The sequence below is a fragment of the Leptopilina boulardi genome, unplaced genomic scaffold, assembly GCF_019393585.1.
Source record: "Leptopilina boulardi isolate dan_hultmark-lab unplaced genomic scaffold, ZJU_Lbou_2.1 LbouV2_30, whole genome shotgun sequence".
NCBI classification, from domain to species: Eukaryota; Metazoa; Arthropoda; class Insecta; order Hymenoptera; family Figitidae; genus Leptopilina; species Leptopilina boulardi.
The window spans coordinates 1,821,122-1,841,329 of record NW_026137863.1 but is presented as its reverse complement, the minus strand read 5'-3'; the positions used below and the strand labels follow the sequence as shown (position 1 = coordinate 1,841,329).

Genomic DNA, 20,208 nt, shown 5'->3' with positions numbered 1-20,208 from the left:
TTTGGACAAATAAAAATTCGGCGCCTTAAACGCATTTTATCAATTAAAAATTCCTACAAATAAAAATTCGGCGCCTTAAAAATTATATCAATTAAAAATTCCTACAAATAAAAATTCGGACAAATTATAAATTCGGCGCCTTAAAAATTATATATGAATTAAAAATTCGGCGCCTTATAAAAATTATATCAATTAAAAATTCCTACAAATAAAAATTCGGATAAATTATAAATTCGGCGCCTTAAAAATTATATCAATTAAAAATTCGGACAAATAAAAATTCGGCGCCTTATAAAAATTATATCAATTAAAAATTCCTACAAATAAAAATTCGGATAAATTAAAAATTCGGCGCCTTAAAAATTATATCAATTAAAAATTCCTATAAATAAAAATTCGGACAAATAAAAATTCGGCGCCTTAAACGCATTTTATCAATTAAAAATTCCTACAAATAAAAATTCGGCGCCTTAAAAATTATATCAATTAAAAATTCCTACAAATAAAAATTCGGATAAATTAAAAATTCGGCGCCTTAAAAATTATATCAATTAAAAATTCCTATAAATAAAAATTCGGACAAATAAAAATTCGGCGCCATAAACGCATTTTATCAATTAAAAATTCCTACAAATAAAAATTCGGCGCCTTAAAAATTATATCAATTAAAAATTCCTATAAATAAAAATTCGGACAAATTATAAATTCGGTGATTTGAAATTTCTGACAATTTAAAAATTCGATATTGAATATATGAGAATTCTGTTAAATTAAAATTCATTTAAATTAAAATTCTTTTAAATAAAAATTCTGGCAAAAATTCGGTATAGCTAAAAATTTTGTTTAACTATAAAAATTCGTATAAAAAAAAAATTCTATCAAAATACTAATTCGAAAAATGAAAATTCTAATTTTCCTATAATACAATAAAAAAATATATAATGATAATTATATCACTATATTAAAACATGTATAAGAAAAAAATAATTTTTCTGTATACTGTTTATATATTAGGGAATGATTTTATATATATTTCGTTAAAATTGACCCTCGTTGTGCGAATGTATATTCTGGAAGAAATTGTGCATGTATATGTGAGGAATATATACACTTACACAAAGAAAATAAGTATACACAAGGTGGGGTTCTCGACTAGACTGTGCTGAGACGACGAGATGCTGCCTCCAGCAACCTTAGTCTTTATACTTCTTACTTCTTTATATATATATATATATATCTTCGCTTTACTACTCTATACCAATTCACTATATTCTCCATTTTTCCATTTCGCGTCCCTTTCGTATAAACCTTTGGGTTAACATTACCCAAGAATCATGAAATCACATATATATATATAAACGTCAAATTGACAAAAAAAATTATTTTTTATTGTTTATTTTTAAACAACAGAAAATGGTTTTGAGGAAAAAAATTGAAAAAAATTTTATAAAATATGTTTATAATTTGTAAAATGTAATTTTGTAATAAAGAAACGATTTTAGAACTCAGCAAATTTTTTTTTTTGAGAGAAAAAAAAATTGGTTTATTTTTTGTCAAGAAATACAAGAATCCTATATGTCTTTTTTTTTGGAAAAACCCTCTTTTCTCCCTTCAACAAACAGCCCCGCCCTTTCACTATATTCAAAAAGTCTAAATAGGTATAAGTAAAGGGCGGTGCCAAAATGTTCAGGTAAAACGAAAGGGAAGTAAGATTGAAAACCCAAAAGGTTCACCAAAACAGTTAATACAAAGCGTTAACATAAATAAAAATAAAAAAAAAATTAATTTTCAAAATTATTCAAAAAAAAAGTCATTTTTAAAAATATTTTAGAAAAATTAATTTTTAATCATTTTTTTTTTTAAACCTTTAAAAATAATTAAAAATTATTTTAATTATTAAATTATTATTATTATTATTATTATTTAATAATTTTTAATTATTTATAATTACTTTTTATAAAATTATGTAAAAAAAAATTCCTACTCTCTTTTTAGTAAAATATAAACTCTAAAATTAATTTAATTAGTGAAATATGTCTATTATTTTGGCTGAATTCCAGCTTTTTGTAAAATATAGCTGCTGATTTTAAATATTTATAATTATAATTAAAATTATTATATTTAAATAAATTTTAATTATTATATTTATAAATTAATTTAAATTATTTAAATAAATTTTAATTATTATATTTATAAATTAATTTAAATTATTTAAAATCCATTGAAGATTAGTGAGAAAAAAAATCACTGATATATTTAATAAAGAATAATAAATTATTATTAAAAAAAAAAAAAAAAATTTATTATATTCTGTTGTGCGCGCATTAAATTTCCAGTAAATTTTTCACTGATTCTCAAAGTGAAATTCGACTCGATTAAAATAGCTGAGGAATTCAACCGCATAAAAAAAAAAATCTTAAAAGCACTTTATAGTCTTACTTTCAAGGCTAATTTAATTTCAGATGCATCTAAAAATAAGATTATTTTTAATATAATGAACTTAATTCTTTTATATTAGAGTGTTTTGGCAAACTTTTACATAATTTTTTTTTTATAGAAAACAAAAAAAAAACAGCAAACAAAAAAAAATTTTATTTCAATTTTTTAATATATTTTTTAAAAAAGTATATTAATTATTATTAAAATAATAATAATAATTATTATTATCATTATAATAATTATAACAATAGATAATAATAATAATAATAATAATAATAATAATAATAATAATAATAATAATAAGTAATAATAATAATAATAATAATAATAAAAGTAATAATTTGGTTATATATTATAAAATAATTATTTACTCAAACAAAATAAATTTTATCTGAATCAAATAAACTATATTCGTATATCAATGATTCCTTTATTTGCTACAAATACACAAAATTGATTCAAATAATAATTATTTCATACAAATAAAAATTTATTTCATAATAGTCGAATTTATTTAATCAAATAATTTTATTTTAATCATCTGTATATTCAATATATTTATATTAATTAATTTATATTTTTATTTATATTAATTAATTTTTTTTATATTAATTAATTTATATTTTAATTTTTTAATTAATATGTGAATAAATGATTAAATTTTCTCTTGAGTTAAAAACAAATAAAGAAATACTCTCACATAACCTCCAATTTAAAAAAAAAATAATTTTTTAATCGCATTATTTTTTTTGATCTAAAAAATCAATTTTTCAAAAAAAAAAAAAAAAAAAAAAAGGTAAATGAAAACATCACCAACGCCATTTTGTCGAAGGTACGCCCTTCAAAAGAACGCTTTGGTATTGGTGGTTAGTGGGACCCGGAAAAAGAAATTCGGAGACCCTCGCATTAGGAAAATAGGCTTTTGTACAAGGGGGAAGGGGGACCCAGCCTATCGCAATGGAGATGCATCTATTAATTCTAGCCTAGACCCTCTTCCTATGCAATATCAAATTATAATAGACGAATTATTTCACCCCGACTGATTAAAAAGGTTATAAAAAAAACCCTATAATATATGTCAGTTAACATTGTAAACAAGCGTGTCAAATTTTTTTTTTTTTTTTTTTGATTGCAATGAATTTTCATTAAATGCCTAAATATAATAAGCAACTCATTATGTTAATTTAAAGCAGCAATATGAAAATGAATTCTCTCATGAAAAAAAAAAAAAAAAAAAAAAAAAAACTAAGAATGTGTAAAATAATAATTAATCACAGATGTCAGATATATACACGCACAAGAAACATTTTGCTAACTTTATAGAGGTAGTGGTGAACCGTAATTAATTTAAAAATACTCAGTATATTTTAGTATATCTATTATTGGCGATAAAAATTAAAATAGCTCAACGAACCCGTAATATAATTGTTTATATAAAAACATAAAAGCCATAATATAAAACGCGATTGAAAATAAAGTTTGTATAAAAAAAGTTATAATTAATCATTAAATGACTAAAATTTTAATCTTTATAGACAAAAATTAAATTCCACATCTTATTTTAATTAAATTATTCGTTTTCCCGACAATGCTCAAGTTAAAAAGATTTTTCGAATTATTTTCTTTAGACAAAAAAAAAGAAAGAAATAACCTTAAAACTTGTCTGAATAAAAGTCAAATGATTATAGAAAGTAAGAGTATAAAATAATGTGTCACTTATATGATAAATAATAATTAATTTCCGTCTAGAATGATTAAAATTTTGTTAAAAATTTTTTAGTAATTTAGAATATAGTTTTACCTTCGAGGCTCCAGAGCGGCAGCAGCCAGCAAGCCAACGTCAGGTCGTCGCTCCGAGATCACTGCCCCCTACTTGCGACTGACAACTGCGATAACGGGCGTCGCGACGTCCTTGGCTCGAAACCTTGCCTGAATCCAACATCTTCCACACAATAATTCTACATTCTACAAAAAAAAAAAAATTGAAAAAAAACACCCCATAATTTTCTTTTTATTTTCAATATTAAAAAAAAATCACATCACTCGCGATTATATATATATATATCCGTGAGTTTCAATATCAACTGTAGAACAGCTTTTAGTCATTTTTTAAAAACTTTTAAATTCTAAAATTGCTATTGAAGCACTAATTTTTTTAAACGCAACTAAATTAACGAAATCGTTATCAACCGCGAATTCATTGACGGATGACAGAAGGATGCCTGCGGGAGCTAAATAGCCCTATACGTGTATATATATACATATATGAGAGCACTCGGCAACAGTGCTTTTTTTGGAATAACGTTTTTTTTTTTTTTTTTTTTTTTAATTTTTTTGCGAAACGCGAAAACTTTTCTATTCTCAAATTTTTTATTATATAGACTGCGAATGAACACGCGAATTAAAAAACTGCTTGCTACTTTATTCGTCAGGGACGTCCACGGACGCGGGTATGCAAAACTCTCGACAATTCGTGCGCGGATCGTCGTTCTCTCTGCTTCTCCACGCACACAATCAACACACTTTTCTCTTTTCACGTGCACAGACATACTGATTGTTGGTTTGTGCAAATTGTACACTGGCGCCATCTGCTGCCAATTCACTGAGCTGAAGTTTGCAAATTGACCAATCCCGCAGGGACGTATCAATGCAAATTCAAAACCCCGCCAATATTTAAAAAAAAAAATATTTATTTTTAATTAATAATTAAATAATTTAATTTAAAATTTAAATATTTTTAATAAAATTAAATATTTTAGTATCTTTTGGAGAAATTATTTAAAAAAATAAAATGAAAATTGTCTAGAAAGGAATTATTGAAAAAATGTCCATATGTTTTCTTTTTCAATTAATCTTTGTTACTTTTTATTGGTATTTAATAATATAATAATATAGATGTGTTTGTGTATAATATATATTTATATATGTATATCATGTCCGTCAATATCGAATATATTAATATTTGTATCTTCTATTTTTTTTCTTCTTTCCATAAATTAAATAAATAGCTCTTGATTGTGAATAATAAATATTTTACAAAAGACAATAAAATAAAATTCTAGCGAAATATTGTTTACCACTCTTGAGATTTCTGATTTTTTAAAACCACCATTTAAATTACTAAAACTAAATCTCCTTTTTTTTAAATATGTGTAATGTGTGTGAACAACAATCAAGCTAGATTAGTACTAGATTTGTTTTTCCTTTGCTAATTGTACAATTAATAATTCTTTTATAAAAAGAAATTCGATGAAAAAAGTCTTATAAAATAAACTCTCAAAGCATGAATTTTTTTTTTTTTTTCTAAAAATTAAATCTTTCGCTTTTTTTTCAAACATAATTCAAAAAAAAAAAAAAAAAAAAAAATCCACGTGAAACACACACTCGTGCAATTTACTGCCCTCTGAATTAAATATATTATTTGTGAAATGTAAAAAGAAATGCAGCCTCCCTTGCGTCCTCTTTCCTTGAAATTATTATTTCTTTTTTTTTCATCAACAAGTTCAAATGGAATTCTAAATGACTCGAGTCATTAAATTTCAAAACAAAAAAAAAATTAAACAAAGTAAAAGAAAATAATAATAATTGCACGATAAAAATTTTTGTTACAAATGTGAACTGTGAGGCTGCTGTTCATAAAATAGCACGTATGCTTCGCTGGAAACAATTGTCTGCGCCGACACTGACGATACTCGAGTATCATTATATTCATGCCATTCTCCTGAGAATGGATGTTTACAATATGCCGTATAGTGACCCGAGTATGTTGTACCCGAATGATTCGCGACTCCATATAAATTATATGTGCAACCTTGACCTCTCGATGTCGCAAAGGCACTCAGGTCCAAACCCGTTAATGGAAAGTCAACCAGTACATTCAATTTTCTTCTGAATCGTTCCATCGGCGAGAATCTTTTTAAATCTGTAATTTCTCCACATTAAGGAAATTATAATTAAATTTTGTCAATTTTATTTTTAAAAAAAAGGAAAATAATAAAATAGTAAAATATTGAATTAAAAAAATTCTTTTTTCAAAAAAGGATACGAATAACCAAAATTTTGGGAAACTTTTGAATACTGAAACTCTTGGTACACTTTCGTCTCATCTGGCACTTGGAACAAATTGGTTTCTCATCACCGTCAAGGACTTCTTCACGAGTAAAATGCTCGAGACATTGACTTAGTTTAACAGCAGTCGATGGAATGGGAAGGCTAAGATCCCAAAATGGATCCAATGTTACTGAGACATGATCACAGGATGTACATCGCAATGATGATCTCAATTGACCAACGAATACATCGACAATTGTACTGTCCTCACTTCGTAGATATCGTTTCCAACTTTCCGTTGCTTTTTGACTATCCCTGTGAAAATAAATTTTTTTTTTTTTTCAATAACTAATTCAAATAAAGAATATTATTTTTCTAATATATCTAAATGAATTTTTTGGGAAATAAAAAAAAAAAAATATTCCAAAACTTACGAATAGTGATCAGGAATATCGGTGTGAATTGGCTGTGGTTTCACTTTAACACGATTAACATCCTCGTGAAGTCCTTCCAATAAATACCTAAGAAACTCTTGAGCATCCTGTTGACTATAGCCCATGAAACGTGGTGCGAATTTTTGTATTTGTGATTTAAAAGCAGTTGTATTAACAACATCGCCACCAACTTCCCATAATTCATGAATAACTTGACTGAATGCCTTAATTAATCCACCCTTCATACTCGATGTTGTTGTATTTATATCTGGTAAGTATTGCTCGTTGAGCAAATACTCCAGCAATGGTCGTGTATTGCTCAAACATTGTATTACGCTGTTCATGAAACACTGGAAACAAAAAAGAAATTTAAAATTATTATTCCAAAATTTTAATATTTAATTTCTTTTTTAAAAATTAAATGAAAACGAACTCGAAAAAATTAATTCTTTATTCGATAAATACAAATGAAATGAAATCGATCTTTGAATTAAATTCAAAAATTATAAAATTATTTTCCTAATTTTAATATCTAAATAATTTCAAAATCGAATTTTTTAAGTTCAAAATTATTTTCCTAATTTTAATATCTAATTTCTTTTCGCAAATTAAATGAAAACAAACTCAAAAAATTATAAAATTAATTCTTTTTTCGATAAATACAAATTAAATGAAATCGAACTCGAAAAATTATAAAATTAATTTTTTTTTTTGTTTGAAAAATACAAATTAAATGAAATCCATCTTTGAATTAAATTCAAAATTATAAAATTATTTTTCCTAATTTTAATATCTAAGTATAATTTCAAAATCGAATTTTGAATTAAATTCAAAATTATTTTCTTAATTTTAATATCTAATTTCTTTTTGCAAATTAAATGAAAATAAACTCAAAAAATAAATAAATAAATAAATGTAATGTGTTTACACCATGATGTAAATATAGACTTTTTTGGAATGTCCTTAAATTCCTTTAAAAGCGTTATATATGATTATATTATTGCTCGGCGTTAGATTATAGTTTACCTAACAATATATTTTTCTTTTTATAATATATATTAGTATAATGCTGTTATTAAGATCTAATACTTTACAATGTTTTCTTTTTGTTTTTATGATTAATACAATTTTTATTTTTGTTATTATGTAGATCTTATATTCTTCAATTATTTTTGTTATTTTCGTTTGACACAAATGTATTGCCCTTCAATGGTCTTTTGACTGTGGGCTCGATATCTTGATTCAATTAAAAAAAAATAAAAAAAAAAAAAAAAATTATAAAATTAATTCTTTTTTTGATAAATACAAATTAATTGAAATCAAACTCGAAAAATTATAAAATTATTTTTTTTTTATTTGAAAAATACAAATTAAATGAAATCGAACTCAAATAAAAAAATAAATAAATTTTTATTTCAATAAATACAAATTAAATGAGATGCGAACTCAAAAATAGTGAAATTAATTTTTTTTTGGATAAATTTCTAATTAAATTAAATCAACCTCAAAAAAATTATGAAATTAATTAGTTTAATTTGTATTTATAACAAAAATTAAATCTTTGTAAAAAGTACACAATGGAGAAATAAACAAAAATTAAATTCATAATCTTTTTTTTGAGATCAATTTCATTTAATTTTAATAAAAATTTATAAAATTATTTTATAAAAAATTAATTAAAATTTTTTTTTTTTGATAAGTAAAAATTTAATGAAATCGAACTCAAAAATGTTGAAATTAATTTTTTTTTTGATAAATTTCCAATTAAATTAAATCAACCTCAATAAAGTTATGAAATTAATTAGTTTAATTTGTTTAATTTGTATTTAAAACAAAAATTAAATTCATAATTTTTTTTTTGAGATCAATTTCATTTAATTTTAATAAAAATTTATAAAATTATTTTATAAAAAATTAATTTTATAATTTTTTTTCAATAAATACAAATTAAATGAAATCGAATTAAAAAAAAAGAAATTAATTTTTTTGATAAATACAAATTAAATTTACCAAAAAAAAAACTAGTTAAAATAACATATTTTTAAAATTAATTTTATATTCACAACTCGTTATTCATTGAATTCATTATATAGCTGCACAGGGTTAAGGTTGTATCGTTTTTTTTTTCTTTTTTTTTCAAGGTCCAATTGTCCATATATTGGCAGAGAGGATATTGAATGCACTCGATATATAAATAGAGAGAGAGAGAGAGAGAGAGAGAGAGAGAGAGAGAGAGAGAGAGAAAACCGTGTGTAATGAGTCGCGAATGAATAACTCACCGTATTTCCAATGTTTCGCAGGCCATTTAGACCACATCGTTCGTCTCGATGGGCTTGATGTCGATTGCGAATTCCCCTCGCTACTGGACTCTCCTCCTGAAAAAAAAACAAAAGATTAATCAAAAATCCAATTATTAATTTACAATTTTTTTTTCTAACAATTAATTTACAATATTTTCCTAAAAAAATATTTCTCTTTTTTTTTTGATTATTCAAAAATTATTCAAATTTTCAATCGTTGACAATTTTTTCGTATCTTCAAAATTTGTGTTATTTTTGTCTTGTCTGTCATTTTTTAGTGGGGGATTTTGCAGTTTTTTTCGAAAAAAAAAACTAATTAGTCACTGTAACAGAAACTGAAAATAATTTTGCTTTCACACACATTTTTATTAGAGTTATTAATTAAGTAGAAATTAACAATTTCTTTGAAGAAAAAATTTGAGTCGATTGTGAAAAATGGAGGAAAGTGAAAAAAAAAATGAAATCAATTTGTATAAGATATATATGTGACTTTGCAAAATTGGTGGCCTCACCTTGATACGTAATGATTGTTGGTCAACGGCACGTATCCGAGGCGATGAATAATCAACTCTTGCACAGTGTTTTTGGGTCACTAAGGGTGTCACGATCCCGAGAAAAAATGCATAAGCAAAACAGAGAGCAGCTGCAGTCCACGCGAACCACAACCCCCAGCTTAACACTTGCCAAGCCAGTTTATGTTTTCACTTTCGACATACAGGCCAAATGAAATTGAAACTAATTTTTTTTTTTTTCCATCTCAAAAATTAATTTTCAAATCAAATTTAAAAATTCATTTAATAAAAAAAACCCCAATTAAAAATTTAAAAAAATTTATCAATAAAAGAAACTTTTTATCGCAAAATATATACTTATCTAAAAAAAATATATACTTTTTTTTAACATCAAATAGAAGCTAGTCTATGTCTTTAAAAGCAGAGAATCCGCACGATTGAGGAACGGATTATCGCACTTTACAGGTTCCTTATACAGAATTTTCAAGAGAGTTTTTTTTTTGCCTCAATCAAATGAAAAAAAAAAATTAATTCCATTTTTCTCCTGCGAGAAAGGAAAATTAAAAAAAAAAATTCAAAATGAATCTCGAAACTGGTGCAAGACAAATTTTCCAAATGGGAGTTTAGGAACGTCGCTGAAGTTCTATTAATAAAGGCATCTGCTGCTCGCCACTCAAAGATACACTCTAATTTCGTGTCGTGAAAGAAATGAACAAATTTCGTAATGAGAAGAAAAAAAATTAACTTGAAGAATTGATTCCATAAAAAAAAAGAAATATTGTGTTATGAAAAGAAAAATTTTTTTAAAAAAAGACACAATCGACTCTTTAAATACTGAATGATGTGAATAAAAATAGAAGCAACTTTTGATGCACATTTAGCTTTGAGTCATAATTCTAAGTATTATTATTATTAATGTAAGAACGTTAATATTAGAAAACAATTAGAAAATACATTCAACACACTCGATATATATACTCACAGTTGATTGCAATATATCAGTTTCCAATGACGATTGTTTCACAGAAAATCCTGTGTTTTCGCTCGTCGATGGATAGCACAACATTATTATTATTATTTACAAAAATTTTCCTTCAAAAAACTAATTTTTTTTCCGTTTCTTCGATATTTCGAAAATGAAATTCAATTACAATAAATCATTTAAAAAAAAAATTTAATAAACACAAAATTGAATATTAAATATGTAAATTATAATTTCCAGTCACTAGAGAAATTCAAAGTCTTTTTTTATTCAAAAAGAAAAAGAATTATCGAAAATTCCAAATTTATTGTAATCACTTTTGATGATAGAACATCGTAAAACATTGAAGCACAATATAGAAAAAAATTGATTTACAATTTTTTTTTGCGATTCTAGATATCCTTTTGTTTTTTTTTTTTTCTTATGGAATGTTAACCGTGTTACCGATCAGACTATGTGAAAGCTCAACGAGAAAATACGACTCGACATTGATTGCCAGAATTTCCCACGCGTCGTCGAGACTTTTTGGCAACTAACAAAAATGATCGTTCAGGCAGATATTTTTCCCAACGAAAAAACAAAAAAGAAAAACTCCCGATTGCTCAAACATTTTGTCGGCTGACATTTTCGCATATATGATTTTTTTTTTTTTGTAAATTTATTGCAAAAATTATTTACGTCGTGAGGAGAAAAATTAAAATTCTATTTCCCTAATTAGAAATTATTATTTTATTATTTATTTATTTTTTTTTTAGAATAATAAAATTATAAATCAAGTTACTATTTCGCAATTTTTAGACAACATTAAAAAAAAACAATTTTTTTTGATAAATTTTTTTGTGACCTTGAATTTCTAACCCAGTTTCTGGTTTAATTTTGAACGTATATTGTCAGAATTTCATGATTTTCAAATTCCTTTCTGATTTATGAATAGATATGATTCATATTAATTTATTTTTATTCATTAGTGGTAATAATTTGCATAGAGATCAAAATTTTCAGTTACTTGAAATTTAGTTCTTTTATATTGTTTAATTAATTTTATTTTTAATTAATTAATAAGTAATTAATTTTTTTTCTTCAAATTTTCTATTATTATTTTCTTTATTTTCAATGTTGGCGCAATTTTATAAAAAAATTTAATTTCACTTTTAATGATTAATTTTAAATTAATTTATCTAAAATTTTTTCCTTTAAACGAAAATTGAAAATTACAAAATAAAAATAAATCGAAAAAAAAGAAGATTATGTATAAATAAAAATATGAAAAAAGAAAATATTAATCCTTTGAGAACTAAAATATTTAAAAAAAAAATCACGATTTTTGATTTTTAAACAAGTTCTTCAGCGAAACTAATCGAGGTTTTTTTTTTTGTCCCAAAACCGGAGTTTAGAAATTGGAAATTTATTAGACTAAATGTAAAAAAAGACTAATATTTCTAAATAAATTAGTTTTAAAAATTAAGGCTTATTACAAAAAAATGTTCATGAAAGCAACACTTGTCCTCAAAGGGTTAAATAAAAATTTGAAAAGAAAATAAAAAGAAAAATTATGCAAAATAAGAAATAAAAAAAAAAATTAACAAATAGGAATAAAAAATATAACAAATGAAAATATAAAGTGAAAAAATAGAAAAAGTAAGTAATATTTAAAAAGGTAATAAACGAAATCATAAATTTGGAAAATATATTGAGTATTAATTAATAAATTTAAATTTAGGATAATTAATAAAAGAATTAATTAATTCTCTTATTAATTTTCCTAAATTAATTTCTTTTATTAATTAATTTCTAAGAATTAAGAGAATTTCCCGAATTTTGTTTTAATCACAGAAAAATGTAAGAATCAGAATTCTTAAATAAAAATAAATTTCAAATTTTGATCTCATCACACTGCAAATTATCGATCACTATTATCACTATTTATAAAACCTCCATCGAAGATCGAGAACTTTTTTTCTCTCTTTATTTGTTTTTTTGTTGTTTTTGTTTTTTTTGGGAAAAAAAAAAAATTGAAGACACTCACGATTTGTTCGTTAACATCCCTAAAGTTGTTGCTCTGCCATGTTCCAGAAGCACCACCAGTAGATGATGATGATGATGGCAAAGAGGTAGTATTTGTGGTAGTTGATCTCTCACCCAATCCATTCTGCAATATTCCATCGGCAAATGTATTTCTCGTTTTAAAAAATGGATCCTCATCAAATGGATTATCATCATCATCATCATCATCCTCTTCTTCTTCTTCTTCTTCCTCCTCCTCCTCGTCATCATTACCAATTGTTTTATTTTCTCCAGCCAGCCTGTTAATTGATGATGACGAAGAAGAAGAAGTATCCTCTGTCACCTGATCAATAATACGAATTGAATCGCCTCCTTGGACCTTGATGACAATTTTTCCCTCGGGATAGCGAGCATTATTGTTAGTTAACAGCTCCGTGTTATCGAGATTAGTGGGAAAATTAGAGAGCGGATCAAGAATTGTGCCACGATCACTGGCTGATGATACTCCTGAGGTTGTCGGTTTTATCACCGATTCCTTTAAGAGTTTATCCTCCACGTGATCGTGACGTAATGAATTTTCGTCGTTATTATTGTTACTAAAACAGGGTCTGTCAATGTCTTTGTCGTCGGTATTATTGTTTCGTTGATCGTTGACTGTTACCTCGGTGGGCGCCTTAGCGCTATCATTTTGCGCATGGCTGGTGAGCACGGTGGTTAGTGGTGGTCGTCGTTTGTGAAGTGATGAATATCGTGATGGGGTCACGGACGTTGAATTTCCACTGGCGGCAGCAGCGGCGGTTGTTGATGATGATGTTGACGATGCTGACGATGAGCCCGAAGAGGATGAGGATTCGTGTCGTTGTTGATTACGACGTAATTCACTTATTCCAATGCTATTGTAATCGTCACCACCAATTAAATCGAGATAAGTTGATGAACTCGAACGCCAAGGCGATGTACATCGCGAATGAATTGATGATGAATATTTATTGGACAGTCGATCAACAACCGACGGCGACGATGATGATGATGATGATGATGATGATGTTCCACTGGAAGTGTGTCCGTTACGATGATGATGATCTCTCGTCAATGATGATGTGAGATATTTACTGCTGGTAATGCCCGAGTCCGTCGCCGATGAGACTGACCTGCGAAAACAAACCCAATATGAAATGAGAACATGGCTATGACTGACTGGGACTGTCGCCAAGGGCTTTTATAAAACATTATTATGTAACCTCCCAACTGCATCGCGAATATTATTGATCGTTAAAACAATTTTCAAAATTAAATTTTTCAAATTTTTCAAAATTCAATTTTTATAAATTCAATTTTTCCAAATTCAATTTTGAAAAATTTTAAATACAAAATATTTTTGCGAAACAAAAATAAATTTTCTAAATTATTTTCTACATGTATAGAAGTTAGAAAAAAAAAATTTACCTGAATTATTATTTTTTTTTTTTAAATTTAATTTAATTAATAAAAATAAATATCTTTAAAATAGAAAACATTAATTTACGGTCTTTGCCATAGTTCAGAGAGCTCAAGGTTTAAGTGTGTTACGATTATGAAATGAATACGGGCGCTTATTTAACGGCCATTGCAAAACGAAGTCTATCCGCAAGTAACACGTGTTTTTTTTATTACAATGCGAGATCATTATCAAAAGCGAAACGTCATTTAAAATCTTATTTCATTGACAAAATTTGACCGATAAAGTGAAACAAATTTTTTTTTACATTATTTCAATAATTTTTTCCCCAAAAAAAAAATTAATTTTTAAGAAAATATTTTTTTTTAATCAAAACCGATTAAAAATTAAATTAAAAATCACAAAATATAAACAGAAAAAATTTTTTTCAAGATTTTTTATTAAAAAAAAAAATTTTTAAATAAATTTTTTAATAATTTCAAATTAATTTTTTAATAAAAAATTTTGTAATACAAATTTTGTAATAAAAAATTAATTTAAATTTTTAAAATCAAGTAAAATTTCAATTTTATTTGGAAAAGAAAAAAAAGGAGACAAGAGACTTGAAATAGAAAAATTTGGGACATTTCTATTTTGTCAGATATATATATGTATAACACAAGTTTTAAGATCTTCTAAACTTGTTTCATTTAAATGCCATTGACAGGCAAGAGGATCATTGTTGACCTCAACTCGAGACCTTAATATATTTAGGGAACCAGTTACGGTGGCTGCCTAAAATCTAGTTCTAGTTATAACTATATGGACCACAGAATAGAATAGACATTTAAGTGCCGTACCACACAGTGGCTGTATATAATTGGATTATTCTGACGGCATACAATGGATTATTAGAGTTTCTTAGTACCTCATTCAAAAAAAAAAAAAATTCTTTTTTATAATCTTGAGATAAATTAATTTTTCTATTCAAAAATTCCAAATGACAACTATTTTATTCAATTAAAAAAAAAATCCAATTTTTAAATATGGAAAAATAGATAATTCATTATAATAATAATAAAAATAGATAAATAATAATAAAATAGATAATTAATTACAAAAAAACAACAACGATAATAATAGGAAAAAAATAATAATTATAATAATATGAAAAATAATAAATAAGACTTACATTTTTTTTTATCATAGATAAAATAGTTTTACATTTTTGAAATCAGTAAAAAAATTATAAAAAAATATAATTATTTATTAATACATAAAATTAAAAATTGATTACACTTTAAAGACAGTGGACAAACTGGTTTGACAGAATTGTTCACGTTCAAGCAAAGAGTATAACGATTAAAATTCAAGAGAAGGAAAACGTTTTTCTACCATAAATGGTTTCAAGCATCAGGGTCGACTTTGAAATCCTTTCAAGTCCATATCATATTTTATTGAGAAAATTCTTTTTAAAAGATACGCTTAAAAAAATTAAAACTTTGTATTGCAATTTTATTATTACTATTATTTTTAGTATTACTATTATTATTAAAATTATTATTACTATTATCACTATTATTATTATTACTATTATTACTATTACTATTATTACTATTACTATTATTATAATTATAATTATTATTATTATTATTATTATTATTAGTATAATTATTATTATTATATTAATCGATTTTTAAAAAATATACTTTATTGTAAACAAATTACGTTAGTGTTGTAAACAAAAAAATTAAATTATTAATTAATTTCAATTATAGTCATATGATTAATTGTTAATAAATTAACTATTAAAAAAAAAATCTGAAATCATTCTGATTCAGATCAGAGTGAAAAATATAAAAATTGCAAACATGCAACGGAATTTTATTTCATTTTTTTTTTTTTTTTGGAAATGATCCAGATTAATAAATCCAAATTGTAATCTAATTTAAATAGTGGTGGACAACAAAAATATATATATTCACTCGCACAAACAGATTAAAAGGAATAACGTCAGCGGAAAAACGAAAAAGTTTATGTATATAGCAAAACTCTTTAAGAGTTTGAGAATGAGAGAAAGAAAGAGAAAAGTGTGCGAGAAATCTTCCAAATGATTCAGCAAAAATTAAATTGAAAAAAAAGCTGGTAAAAATTAATTTTCAATTTTCGAAAAACAAATTTAGAAAAAAAAACTGTATAAAAAAAAATTGAAATTCTGGCAAAATTTGTTAAAAAAAGAGTGCGGATTTTTTTTTTCTAAATTTTCCACAGCTATTAAAATGAAATTATGGAAAATTTTAATAACACGAATTAGTTTAACAAATGTGTGAGAAACAAACAAAAAAATATAAAGCACAGAGATATCGAGAGTGCAATTTGAAAGATCGATTGAAAAAAAAAAATTAAAAGGCCATTAAAAGCGTGCTGTTACTTTTGCTTGGAAGGGGGGTGAATTTTTCTTTTTCTTTTTTTTAAAAAAAAAAGTCAACCTCTCTTTCTCACCTTGCGGGTGAACAGATAGACCTTCCAGATAAGTAATTAATTCGTGAAGTGCCCAATGGCTTTGAATAACTGCTTGTGGATCGATCAAGAATCGAAGAAGTTGGTGAAGGTCTATAAGTATTAAATTTAGATGTTGAACTGCCGATCCTCGATGAGGTTGTCGAGCCGCTAACAGTTCCCGAATATCGTCTTGAGATGCTTGGCGATAATGGTGCCATGGGACTTGTACTGTACGAAACTGCAACTGTACCCGAGTAAGATCCCTGATGAAATGGCATTTTTGCACTTGGATTTTTATTTATTTTTTTAATTTTTTTTTTTTTTTTTTAAGAGAGAACCTCTCCTAGAGTCTCTCCTGTTTCCCTCGTATCTCAATCCACGCGATTTCTTATCAGTTTCTAGACAATCCAACGAGGGCAGAAAAGAAAAGAATCATTGTTTTATACTGATCTCATCAAAAAAAGAGAGGGACAATAGAATAAAGGGTTTCTTTTTCAAGGGTGAATTTTTATCAGCTCAAAATCTATAATATGAAGAAATAATTTTTAAACGATAGAATTTTGTATATATTGGAAAAAAAAAAATTTTTTTTTTCCAGATATTCGAAAGATGAAAAGCCTGAAACAGAAGAAAAATTAAAACCGAAAAATATATTTTAAAAATGAAATCTGTTATAGAAAAAAAAAAAAAAAAGAATAACGAAAAACGATGTATTTTTGTTTTTGAAAATTTTCGCTTAAGCTTCAATCTTTACTACTTTATATGATAATAACGTAAACCAAGCGGAAACTCGACTTCATCCTGCAAAATGATCATTTTACACCCACACTTTTCACCCCTAAGTGACTTTAATTATTCGCGGAAGCTGAAAAATGTATTCTCGTTAAAAAGAAGAGAAATTTTTTTGTCAATTTTTCGAAAAAAAATTTAGAAAATTAAAAAAAAAAAATAAAAACAGAAAATAATTATATTATGAGTAATCTCTATTATTAAATAAATTTAATGAAACAATAAAAAAAAACACAATTATTCACTACACTTCCTGTAATCAACTTCCGCATTAATCCTCGACTTTGAGAAAAAACAATTTTGAATTTAATAATTAAATATTTAAATTAATTTTAATTATTAAAAAATAGAAAATCAAATATTTACAATTAAAAAAAAGAAAAATAGAATAAAAAGAAACGAAGGGAATTTTATTTCGAAAATTAGAACATTATTTGAAATTTGTCGCAGATAACTGAAAATCCAATACATGTATATAGTTCAATGCAGATGTGAACGATAACGTCAATAATACACAATTGCATAACGTCATTATATTAATTGTTAAGTAAAATTATGTAATCAATTTTTGTATTAAAAAAAAAATGGAAAAATAATTTTTTATTCCAAAAACAATATTTAAAAAATTTTCCCAAAGTTTAGAAAAAGAATCCAGAGATAACTGGATTTAATTATCGATCGACACAGAAAGAAAACATTCGTTGTACAAACAAAAAAAAAAATTTTCTCAATAGAATTTTCCTGCGACCCAATTTAAAAAAAAAAATTAAAACTAAATATAAATTCTAATTTAATTTAACTTAATTTTCTTATTAAATTTAACAATTTGAAAAAAAGTTTTCTAAAATTTTGTCAGTTACATCATAAAAAGATTTTTTTTTTATTAATCTTTTCCGGCTTGTGATTAGATATACGAATGTTTTACGCAACGACTATAATAAATTCCCTCGATACCTTAATATATTGAAAATCGTTTCTAATATATTTTGAAAAGAAATTTAATCCTCTAAAAAAACCTCGTTGAAGGGTTTCTTCTATACAAAATATTGATTTATTATTGAAAGATAATAAATCTCCTTTGGCCTCGAAAAAAAAAAACTAACTTGTAATTATTTCAACCTTGAATTCAACGAAAAATTATATTTTTTTAGAATAAAAAAAAATCATTTTATATTCTATTGTAAAATCTAGAAAAAACGATGACAAATTTTTTCAGAAAAAATTATTTTTCACTCCACTATAAACTTTTTTTTTTTTTTTTTTTTTTTTTTGCACATTATTCCGAGATTCACAAATACAAAAGCGAATGCAAATAGTTTTACCATAAATGTCACTGAAAAATGTTTCACAAAAAAAAAAACTTTACCTCACTTTAAAACTTATTTTCATCTCATCCAAAATGTATTTCTTCATAATTGTAAATATTCTGAATTATTCACATTTTTATATAGAAGAAAAACAAATTAAAACACAAACTTGAGAGAAAGATTAATATCTTTATATAAACTTTTTTGACGCACGCTATATATTTTTTCGCATTGCGACAAAATTCGATAAGAGAATTTCGTTTGGAAAAAGGCGACAGAAAATAATCGAATTTAGCTCGAGGAAGTGAAGAGAAAGAGAAAGAGAGAGAGAGAGAAAAGAGAGCCGGACAAAAATAACATCAACGTCTTTAACACACACCAAAATCTCAATGGACTTGGAGTGTACGCGATCGTCGATCGATGACATTCACTATACTGACGATATTACAAACATGGAAACGAAACGTGACACCTTTCACATTCCTTCAGCAGTAAAACGCGCACGTGGAACATACTCACGATTGATGGCAAAACTGTATATATATACTTTCAATTGCCCTATTCAACTTTCCCATAACACTCAAAAGAGGGGGGAAGAAATTCCATAACCTTTTTTTTAAAAAAAAAAAAATCGACCATTTTCAGGGTCATTTAAATTAACCCAATTTGACACTTCATCTCTAACCTATACGCCCACTAATACACAAAACCTTTTTTTAATTTTAGAAAAATAAAAAAAAAAACTACTCACTTATCGTTGGGTAAGACATTCATAGAAAATTTCAATTTGAAAATGTGCAAATCATTTTTGATGATAAAAAATCCGTTGTCATGGAGTTACAATACAATTTAGATATTTAATTTTTTATTTTTCCTTCTTGTCGAAAATAAAAATGAGGTGTTTGAAGAGAGTTGTAAATCCTATCGATTAGGGCAACTCATTTGTATATATAACACGGACAATTTCACTCGTTCACAAAGTACACATACACTCACACAAAATGAGAAAAATGTTTCCGAGTAATATCGACAGAATTGCGGAATTTGTTATTAAATTATTAACCCAGCATATAATTACCTTTCTCGGCAATGCTCAAATTCTTTTACAATTTGTGGAACCAAAAGATTATTCCTCACTACTGACTTGTTACCAACAACGTGCATGCAAACAATATGGCTGTTACAAGGTTGATGCCGATTTCTCTGTTGATTCTGTTGATCATTTAACATTCTGCGCTAGCGCAGAAAAAAAAACAGATTATTCAGGTTGTTGGAGAACGTAATATTTTCTAATATATATAATTTCCTATACACGTATATATATAGGTATTAATAAGAACTAACACAAGTCAAAAACTAATCGTTGAAATAGAACAAGAAGATTATTATTTGAGGAAAGAATTAGTTGTCAATATCGCCACCAATAAGGGCGCTACTATCACAAAGAGTATTGACATAAGGGCGGATTCACA

General features: G+C 25.4%; 1 protein-coding gene across 3 annotated transcripts; it reads right to left on the bottom strand.

The window, feature by feature from the left end:
- Nucleotides 1–5,274: 5,274 nt before the first annotated feature.
- LOC127282411 (ubiquitin carboxyl-terminal hydrolase 2-like) lies at nucleotides 5,275–20,107 on the bottom strand. 3 transcript variants are annotated; one of them, XM_051306630.1, is made up of 7 exons: nucleotides 19,815–19,956; nucleotides 16,641–17,038; nucleotides 12,744–13,872; nucleotides 9,203–9,298; nucleotides 6,924–7,273; nucleotides 6,485–6,804; nucleotides 5,275–6,361 (listed from the first exon to the last, which is right to left on the bottom strand). In XM_051306630.1, exons 2-7 carry the CDS (start codon nucleotides 16,916–16,918, stop codon nucleotides 6,045–6,047), a joined length of 2,490 nt encoding a protein of 829 aa, XP_051162587.1. In that variant the 5' UTR covers nucleotides 16,919–17,038; nucleotides 19,815–19,956; the 3' UTR covers nucleotides 5,275–6,044. The 3 variants fall into 3 exon arrangements, with proteins under 3 accessions (XP_051162587.1, XP_051162588.1, XP_051162590.1); XM_051306631.1 differs by lacking the exon at nucleotides 16,641–17,038 and having other exon boundaries at nucleotides 19,815–20,107; XM_051306633.1 differs by lacking the exons at nucleotides 16,641–17,038; nucleotides 19,815–19,956 and adding an exon at nucleotides 19,488–19,663.
- Between the last annotated feature and the right edge of the window lie 101 nt (nucleotides 20,108–20,208).